Source organism: Solanum verrucosum, unplaced genomic scaffold, assembly GCF_900185275.1.
Source record: "Solanum verrucosum unplaced genomic scaffold, falcon-dt-bn FXZP01000242.1, whole genome shotgun sequence".
Classification (NCBI taxonomy): domain Eukaryota; kingdom Viridiplantae; phylum Streptophyta; class Magnoliopsida; order Solanales; family Solanaceae; genus Solanum; species Solanum verrucosum.
This window is the reverse complement of record NW_026020168.1, coordinates 233,210-243,636: the sequence shown is the minus strand read 5'-3', so window position 1 is coordinate 243,636 and position 10,427 is coordinate 233,210. Positions and strand designations below refer to the sequence as shown.

At 34.9% G+C, this 10,427-nt stretch overlaps 1 protein-coding gene across 2 annotated transcripts; it reads right to left on the bottom strand.

Moving 5' to 3' along the window:
• Positions 1–3,376: 3,376 nt before the first annotated feature.
• Positions 3,377–4,269, bottom strand: LOC125828759 (uncharacterized). 2 transcript variants are annotated; one of them, XM_049508088.1, is made up of 2 exons: positions 4,224–4,269; positions 3,377–4,150 (listed from the first exon to the last, which is right to left on the bottom strand). In XM_049508088.1, exons 1-2 carry the CDS (start codon positions 4,254–4,256, stop codon positions 3,377–3,379), a joined length of 807 nt encoding a protein of 268 aa, XP_049364045.1. In that variant the 5' UTR covers positions 4,257–4,269. The 2 variants fall into 2 exon arrangements, with proteins under 2 accessions (XP_049364045.1, XP_049364046.1); XM_049508089.1 differs by having other exon boundaries at positions 3,377–4,144.
• Between the last annotated feature and the right edge of the window lie 6,158 nt (positions 4,270–10,427).

The following is a 10,427-nucleotide window of genomic DNA, read 5'->3' as shown; positions in this document are numbered from 1 at the left end:
GTGTCGTTCTTATATCTTAATGTAAATAATTTTTTGTATAGTATGAACTTTGATTTCGGTGAATTTTAATATATATAATTAACTGAATTAAGCTTTTTAGTTAGCAATAGCTATGATATACTCACTTTCAAATTTGTAATTTTCTTTCACTCTCTTTAAAAGTATATTTCCTCTTTATGCTTTATTTTGGCTCAACTAAACAAAAATAATTATAGTAATAATAATAAAATGATCTTATCATTTGAGCTTTGGGTCTCTACTTTAATTAATCTATAAAAAAATAAAGTGAGATTATTATTGACATGTTATGTGCAAATATGAGAATATATATGTATTTTCATTATAAATTATTCATGTACATATGTTTAAAACATCATTTCTAACATGAAGTCATCATCCTTGTGGGAGTTAATTACTTTACAAGTCTTAACCAAAATTGTGTTAAAAGAAATCCATTTATAAAATCTCGTTAGTACATTTTATTCCCGTTTTACTTAATTTCCGCATGTTGTAATTGTTGGGATAAGAGGGTTCTCCTACTTAGGTGGTAGTATGTAGGTCCCCGAACGACCCGGTGATTTGGGTTGTCACAGCTGGGGGTGGTATAAAAATGATTTTTTAAAGAAATTTGAAATACTTTCCAAAAAAAATTTAAAAAATAAGTTTTTTCACGAGGTGTCCTGGGTGGGGATGGCAGAGGGGGTGGGGAGTAGGGTAGGGGTGGAGAGTAAGGTAGGGGTGGAATGGCGTAAAAAATGAAAAACTTTAAAATTTGAAATATTTTCCAAAAATAATTTTATTTTTTGAATTTTTTTTGACGGAGTGGGATGGGTGGGGTTGTCGGGGAGTGGCCTTGGTGGGGGTGGCCGGGGTGGTTTAGGGGTAGGGGTAAAAATATACTTGAAGTTTTAAAAATAAGAAAATTTAAAAATTTTAAATTTTTTTATTGCATGGGGATAGTCGCAACGTACAGGGGTAGGGTAAGAAAAAAAATATTTAAGTATGAAGTAGAGTTATGGAAAACGTTTTCCTTCACTTTTGAAGGAAAATCATTTTCCTTAAATTTGAGGAAAATGAATTGATTTGGAAGACATTTTCCAAAAATTTAGGGTGTGTTTTGTTTGCTAGAAAATGTTTTCCAATTTTTCATTGTTTGGTTGGCTTAAAATGTTTGGAAAATGTTTTTCAAATCAATTCATTTTCCTCAAATTTAAGGAAAATGACTTAACTTCCATAATTAAGGAAAACATTTTCCAAAACTCTACTTTATCTTTTAATTTTTTTTCTTACCCTACCCATACCCCGTAGGCAACCCTCCCATTCAAAAAAAAAAAATTAAAATTTATTTCAAATATATTTTTACCCCGCCCCCCCCATCAAACAACAAGATAAAAAAAATTAAAAATTTATTTTTAAAAAATGTTTCAAATTTCAAGATTTTTTTACATCACCCACCCCAACCACCCAAATTTTTTTTTTGAAAAATATTTCTATTTTATTTTTATCTTTTACGCCATTCCCTCCGACACTCCCCCAAACAAGGACACCCCATCCCCCACCACCCCCATCAATTTTTTTTTTCAAAAATATATTTTTGGAAAGTATTTCTAATTTAATTTTTTTTACACCACCTCACCCCTACCCCTTCCCCCCTCCCCCCTCCCCCATCTCGCCACCCCTACCCAGGCCAACCTCGTCAATTTTTTTTTATAAAAAAATGTGTTTGAAAAGTATTTCAAATTTCAAAAAATTCATTTTTATGCCACCCCCACCCCTCAGCCGCCACACTCCCCCACCCAGTCCATCCCCGTCATATTTTTAAAAACAATTTTAGAAAATATTTCATATTTAAATTTTTTTCATTTTTATGCCACCCCTATCCCTACCCACCCTCCCCCGCCACCCCCACCTTTACACCTCCCCCTTTCCAAACATCCCGTGAAAATTTCTTTTTAAGAAAAGAAAAAATTTGGGAAAATTTTAAAATTTTAAAATAAAATCATTTTTTACGCCATCCCTACCCATACCCCCGACCCCCCCCCCCCCAATCCCTACCCCATCCTGAGACGCCACCCCAGCGACCCCGTCAATATTTTTGAATTTTTTTTCCTAGGTCAGGTTCTGGGTAGAAAGTTTGGGTTAGGTCTTGGGTCAGATCTCAAGGTTGGATTTTAGAACGGTCATCGGGATCTTGTCCTAGTTTGGGTGTCGGGGTCGGGGTCTAGATCAATTATCGGATCAGAAATTATTTTCCTAAAGAGCATTTTTGGTCTCAAGCAAAAAATAAAAGTTTCTAAAAAAATATTTTTCATTCATCAACAAATCATTAATTAAAAAATATTTTCTACTCACCAACCAAACATGATAAAATAAGTTAGAAATCCACTTGTTTTCCAAGAAAACATTTTCCATGGAAAACATTTTCCTTCCTACCAAACACACCCTTAAGGCAACCAAACATCTTCATACCAAACACTCTTAATTCCTTTTTCCCCCTTAGCACACTAAATTATTAATTTATTTTTTCGAAATGGAATTTTCAGTATCTTCCATAGAAACATAGTGAAACTATCTTTAAGATTGTTGTAAATTTTATGGAAAATATATTTTTCACAAACACTTGTATGGAATTCATCAAATTTTGAGGCGTGCTAGACACTATCCTTAAGAATATTTCACCTGGTATAGATGTATCCTCGGGATTCAACAAACACTTCTAATATAAAAGTAGGAGCAATAAACTAATAAAGGTTCAATAGATTATGTTAGCTAAATGGTTTATTTCAAAAGACTGTTTTAAAATGTATTTGTAAAGCCATAAAAGAAATGTAAAATAACCCAACACAACAGAATATTGAAAAGAAAATGAAGAAATTCGCATTGTTCTTTCCACTATCTCCCCATTCACAAGAACACATGAACAATATATAGCCAACTAATAGAAGTTGCTAACATCTTAATGATAAATGCTATAAAATACATTGAAGACAATTTATTTAGAAAGAAAAGAGATGTTGCAACAACTATATTGTTCACCAACTATAATATTGATTTTTACGATAATAACGAAGATATTAAGACAGATTTAATAGAATGATTATGAATACTTCTTTTCTGAGATAATAGAATTATTTTTCCAACCTCTTTTAACTATCTTGACTATCCAAGTGAACTAGTTAGACAACTATATTGTTTATTCATGTTCTACATACTTCAAAATTGATTTGGCTTACATTAAATTTGATCTTGATTATACAGGTCTATGCTATAGAATTTGAAATAAGATTATCTCTACAATATAATGTATATTCATGCATGTACCAACTTAGCATTGTTTGAGAAAGATGAAAATTTGGATCTTCTATCTTTTTCTTGACTAAACTATTCTCCCTTTCTCCTCTTTCATTTCTTCAGTCCTTTTCTCAAGCATATCCTTGTAGCTACACTTGCCAAAATGATTGTCTTTATTACTCGTTCCGATTCCAATTGGAGAACCATATATTGGAGATGAAACCGTGTCCTCAAATGGATCACACGTTGATGATGATGCCGGGCTTATTGCTTCTTCAATTTCTGATTTTTCATTTGACAACATGATTTGATCTTTTGAAGCATCAGAGTTAAGTGTAACGTCTTTTATTGTTGATTCTTGATTGACATCGATCCTTTTCTCTTTCTCCCTAGCATTCTTGGATCCCCAACGAGTCAAACATGAAATCCAGAAATTCAACCAAGCTATAAGATGAACGAGTGCCCAATCAAGAAATGGCACCTGATGAATAATCATAGGCAACTTTTCCATCATATCATCAAATTTTTCTGGTAGATTTTCTACTACATAAGCTAGCTTATCAATCTTATCAAACAATCTAGACGATGGCGGAAACAACTTTTCTATCACAATTTCTGAACTAAGTATACATTTGTCTATAAAAGAGAGGATTGATAGCCATTGAAACTGCATTGTGTATAAAATTGGCATTATATAACTCATCCCTATCCATATTTTCTTTATTATTGATCCAATAGGTCCATTAAAATCCTCTGTTTTTCTGCAGGCAATGTGGATTATAGCAAAGACTGAAGCTACACAAGTGTATAACAGACGACGTCTTGGAATTTTTTTGCTTGTTAAATTTGATCCCTGAAACTTGAAATTGCATGGTTGAATTCAGATTAGAAGAATAAAATAACAAAGATTTTGGAAAAGAGACGACGTCTACCTTGGATGTAAATGTGGCTCTGCACTTGACCATTCTTTAAGCAATCACAAGATTCCTAGTTTACATGTATAAAATTATGAATATTTAGAAAATAATTGTAGAACAAAATGAAGATAGATCTTGAGGAATTGGTTGAATCTAGTTGTGAGTTGTAGGTTGGCATATGTTGTAGCAATTCTATGGTTAAGACTCCCTACATTTAGTTATAATAACCATCTCAATATTTCTCCCTAAATTGTTTTATTTTGTATAGTTTAATATGATGCCTAATTTGGTGGATCATTATTAATGATTACAATTTTTCTACTTAGGTCCAACGACAACGAAATAATTATTTTTATTTGCTTTAGAGAAAGATATTGAAGATAGCTTATCTCCCACTCAAACTATGTTGGTCAACTCTCATTCCTATTTAGTAACTTTCATACATTACGACTATACCGTGTGTCTACTTCATACTTCAAGAGCTTCATTGCTATTAATTTGTTAGGAATATGCATCATCACGATCAATGAAACTTATAGTAGATTATAGTATGCAGTACCCTAGATCATTCATCACATTCATATTTCTTATCATCTCTTGTTCTTGACTTTGAGTTCATCATTATGTACTTGTCTCATTGACAAAATATAAAGGACGTCAATGAACACAATTGATGTGATAATATCCAATAATCTTCCTTATCTCATGAATTTCTTAATCTCAACATGATATACTTTTATAGAAATGTCTCGCCAGACCGAATCTAGCATGATCTCTTGGCAACATTCTAAGATAGCAAACATCAAACTGAATCACAAGAAACCAATTAAAGTCATGAGGGTACAGTGTGAAAATTACTTAAAATTTTCACGACTTCACACAATAGCAAATAGAGACTAAACTTCACCCTTATGGATCACTACATGCATACATAGTATGAAACATGCATTACAGTACTGACCCCTTTCCATGGAGCTTATGTCTTTTATTAATTAAATAATGTGCAGATGATAATTCAGACAACTCATGTCTAACTTTGAATTCACAAATCTACTTATCATTTTATTCTTCAGAACTCAATCTCGCATTAGAAACAAACTAACTCATTAAAATCACACATGATTAACACAAACTAACAAACTACATTGTGATTATAAACTTCTATCTCTCTAATATCACCACTTTGGACAATAATTAGTTTATAATTGTCTCGTCTCTGCTGTCACATACACAATATAGGCGATTGCATGTGCGAATAGGCCAATACTTTTGTCTATTTGACATGCCATTTATCCTTTGAATTTTTTGTACACTTAACATCAATAGTGTGAATTTACATGTACATGCTTGGTAAAAATAAAAATAAAAATACATCAGCATCTACGTAAACCCAATCACTTCACATCTCTTTCATAGAATTACATGCTACGAGTTTCGTTAAGGGATATGCTACCATTTGATGTGTAGATATGTATTTCACATTGACTTTCTTCTAAAGTATCATTTCTCTTACAAAATTATACTTTATGTGAATATGTTTCGTCTTTCCATCGTACTTCGGATCCTTTGTGTTGACTATTGAAGTTTGACTAATACAATTAATTATGACATGCTCAACAACATTGTTATACACACCTAGAAAATGCTTAAGCCAAACATCTTCTTGCACAATTGATGAAAGTGCTACAAATTTAGTTTCTATTGTAGATAAGGCTATACATGACTGCTTCTTGCTACTCCATGATATGACACCATCATTAAGAAAAAATACATATCCAGAGGTGGATTTTCTCTCATTAAATCTCCTCTCTGATCAACAGTCGTGTGGCCTTTGAGTTTTAGATCATTTCCCTGATAACACAAGGAATAGTCGATTGTGTCTTTTGTATAACTTAATATCCTTTTAACTACTTTCAATGTTGCATTCCTGAGTCAGTTTGAAATCTGCTAACTATAACCCAACAACATAACAAATATCCGGCATAGTACACATCAAAGCATGCATAAGACTTCCAACTGCATTGGCATAAGGAACTTTTCTCATTTGTTCCTCTCATGTGGAGTCTAAGGGCACATCATTTGATCTAAAGCTTTAATTTTAGAGACTGGAGTATTTATGGGTTTGGAATCTTGTGTATTGAAGCGTTCAAGAACTTCCCTAATGTAAAGTTCTTATGAAAGAGATAACAATCTCTTGAAGTGCTCTTTTGAATCTCAACTCCAAGAATGTATGCTGCTTTACCCACATCTTTCATCTCAAAACTACATTATAACCACTCTTTTATTTCTTTGATAAAACCAATGTCACTACCAGCCAGTAGTATGTTCGTCTACATACAATGATAAGATTACAAACTTATCTTTTAATATACACACAGTGGTCTTCATGAATCATAACAAATCCATACAATATGATCACATTATAGAATCATAAGTACCATTGTCTAGAAGATTGATTAAAGTCATAAATAGACCTTTGAAGTCAACATACTTTATTTTCTTCGTCCTTTTCCCCAAAACCTACAGGCTGTTCCGTATAGATCACAGAGTTTAAGTGTCCTAAGATGTCTACGTAGTCGTGTCTAGTAGAGTCCTTATTAGTGTTAAGCGTACCACATCTATAATAGGGAGGCTACTAGATGTTATAACGTACTACCCTTCTTACATACTCTAATTCATGTGATAGAGTTTAAATCTTTAAAAGTTTCTTATAACTCATGCATTTGCATATTGCACATCATGCATCCAAAATGCACAACCAATGAAATTCCGCAAGTACCGAGGTTCACACTAGAACAAATGTAAGCAATCTGCCTCCACCAACTAAAATACATACCAGAAATAGAGAATGCCTAACAAACCATGGCACAAGTGTTAGAACCCAGAGAGTGCCTGCTAGCATTTAAAGGATCCCCTATATATATTCTCCTCAGCCTACTCCCACTTCAGAGGCAGAGTTTAGGGGAGCTATTCAGATTCTCACTTAATTGGTGGCTGTTCAGCTAGGGTGTCGGGGCACCACAATCACTAACCCTAGTTCCCAAGAGTCGTCAGCTAAGACAAAGATCAGGGATTTCCTTAGGATGAACCTACAAGTACTCATGGAATCCAAGGTATAAAGGGATCCTTAGAACTTCATTGATGTGATGTAGAATATTTTTAAGGCAATGCATGCCATTGAGACTGAGGAAGTTAAAGTTTTTGCTTATCAGCTCAAAGATGTCGTGAACATTTGGTATGATCAATGAGAGGAGAGTCATGGTGAGGATGCCGATGGAATCATTTGGTATGGGTTTGAGGAGGCCTTCCTGGAAAATTTCTTTTCGCGTGAGTTAAGACAGGCTAAGGCGAAAGAGGTTCGTTAATCAAAAACAAGGGGAAGTGAAGGTGAATGAGTATGGTCTCAAATTTTTAAAACTGCCCCGTTATGGTCCAGTGATGATTCTAGACGTGAGATTTAAGATGAGAAAGTTTGTATCTCGGCTAATAAAGCTTGTGAAGAAGCAGTGCAAGGCTACCTTGTTAATCAATAAAATGGATATCTCCAGGCTTATGGTGTATTCCCAACAGGTTGAGGAATATAAGCGAAGGGAGAGGAAAGAGTACCAGAACAAGAGGGTGAGTTAGCAGGTCATGAACCCGGTCAACATAGGAGTGAAAATGGTAACAAGTCCTTCCGGACAAGGTCATCCAAATGTGCCCCATTATTGGCTAGTGCACTTACACCAAGGAACAAAAATGATCAAGGATTTTAGCATAGTCAGAACTTCAAAGCTCAGGGTTCTCAGTCCCAAGGTTGTATGCCACAAGGATCTAATCGGAACTTACCCTGTACGTGGTAACTGTGACAGTCCCCACCTGGGAAATTTCCATGATGGAACATGTGGTTTTTATAAGTGTGGCCAAATGGGTCATTTTCTGAGGGACTTCCCAATGGAAGCAAGGTAATGGGGGCAATAAGACCCACTAGTATTTAGAGGTTCTATCAAATAGGGTTTCCCGAAGAGGTACTCCATCAAGAACATATGAAGGTTCAAACCATTTGTTTGCTATGTGTAGTGTCCAGGATTAGCAAAATTTACTAGGCATTGTCACTAGTATGCTGTAAGTCTTTTCCCTTGATGTTTATACCTTAATTTATCCTGGTGTTAGTTTTTCTTTTGTGACCCCTTATGTAGCCATGAAGTTTTGGACTTGTCCCAAATGACTTCTGAGCCTTTCACTGTTTCTAGTATGGTAGGAAAGTCTATTCTAGCAAAGATAGTCTATAAAAATTGAAGTATCTCTATCGATCATAAAGACACGACAACTAACTTTGTCAAGTTAAATATGGTGGATTTTGATTTTATTCTAGGCATGGACTGGTTAAATGCTTGTTATCCCTCAATCATTTATAGAACTCAAGTAGTCAAGTTTCTGTTTCCTAATGATCCAGTCTTAGAGTGGGAAAGTAGTACAATTGTGCCTAAGGGTCGTTTCATCTCATATCTTAAGGCCAAGAAGTTAGTCTCCAATGGGTGTATGTATCACATAGAAAGATTTAAAGACTCACCGTAGAGACCCCACCACCAAGTCAATCTCAATTGTGAATGAGTTTCCAAAAGTATTTCTTGCTGATCTTCTCAAAGTCCCTCCCGACAGAGAGATAAACTTTGGAATTGATGTCCTCTAGTTACCCAACCCATCTCTATTCCTCCATAAATGATGGCTCCAGCCGAGTTAAAAGAATTAAAAGAACAGTTGAAAGATCTTCTTGATAAGGGTTTCATCCAACTAAGGGTCTCACCTTGGGGTGCTCTGGTCTTATTCGTGCAAAAGAAAGATGGTTCCATTAGGATGTATATTGACTATCGCTAGTTAAACAAAATCACTATAAAAATTAAGTATCCTCTCCTTACAATCGATGACATGTTCAACCGATTTCAGTGTGACACTTGTTTCTTGAATATAGTCCTCTGATCCGGCTATTATCACCTGAAAGTGAGAGAAAGTAACATCTCGAAGACAATTGTTATGGTCATTATTAATTCCTTATTGTGTCCTTTGCATTTGACTAACGCTCCAGCAACATTCATGGATCTCATGAACAAAGTATTCAAGCAGTATTTTGATATATTTGTTATCGTTTTCATCAATGACATCTTGATCAACTCTTGAAACAAGAAGGATCATACCGGTTATCTTAGTAGAGTACACCAAACTCTCAAAGACTGTGCATTATGTTTCCATGTTTTCAAAATGTAGGTTTTGGATAAAATTTGTGGCCGTCTTAGGGTATTTGAGTTGATTCACAGAATATAGAGGTATTGAAGAATTGGCCCAGACCCACGTCCCCAACTGACGTAAGGACTTTCTTGGGTTTGGCTAGTTACTAAAAAAAACTTTGTAGAAGGGTTTTCATCCATTTTTTCCCCATTAACTAAGTTGTTCCGTAAGAAGTCTATGTTCTGAGGCTTGTCAGAAAACTTTCAGGAATTGAAAAGCCAATTTACTACTGCTCTAGTATTGACCCAACTTAAGGGAACATAGGGTTTTTTTGCATATCGCGATGTGTTCAGGGTTAGACTTAGTTGCGTGTTGATACAAAATGGTAAGGTTATAACTTATGCCTCCAAAAAAATTAAAATTCATGAGAGGAATTATCCGATACATGATCTTGAGTTTTTGGCAGTGGTATTTGCTCTTAAGATATGACATCATTATCTCTATGACATGCATGTGGATGTATTCACCAACCATAGGAGTCTCCAACATGTGTTTAGTTAGAAGGAGCCGAACCATAGACAAACAACTTGGATCGAACTACTTAAGGACTATGATATGAGCATCCTCTATCACCTAGGTGAAGGTAATGTTGTTGTTGATGCTCTTAGAATATTATTCATGAGGAGTACTACTTATATTGAGGATGGAAGAAAGAGTTGGCTAAGGAAGTGCATAGACTTGCACATTTGGGAGTCCTCCTCGTAGACTCAGAAAAAGGTGGTGTTATTGTGTTAAACGGGGATGAATCATCTTTAGTGGTGGAAGTGAAGGAAAAGAAAGAAAAGGACCCCATCGTACTTCACTTGAAGGAAAATGTTCAAAAGTAGAAGGTGATGACTTTTGAATAAGGGAGATATGGTGTGCTGAGGTACCATATGATATGCGTCCTGAATGTTGGCGGTCTCCAGAATAGAATCATGGTAGAAGCCCACAATTCCAAGTATTCGATTCATC

Excerpts from the sequence above, each read along its gene's own strand:
- LOC125828759 (XM_049508088.1), bottom strand. The coding sequence starts at position 4,256 with ATGGTCAAGTGCAGAGCCACATTTACATCCAAG. Across the intron at positions 4,151-4,223 it reads GAGCCACATTTACATCCAAG|TTTCAGGGATCAAATTTAAC; the intron begins GTAGACGTCGTC and ends TGCAATTTCAAG.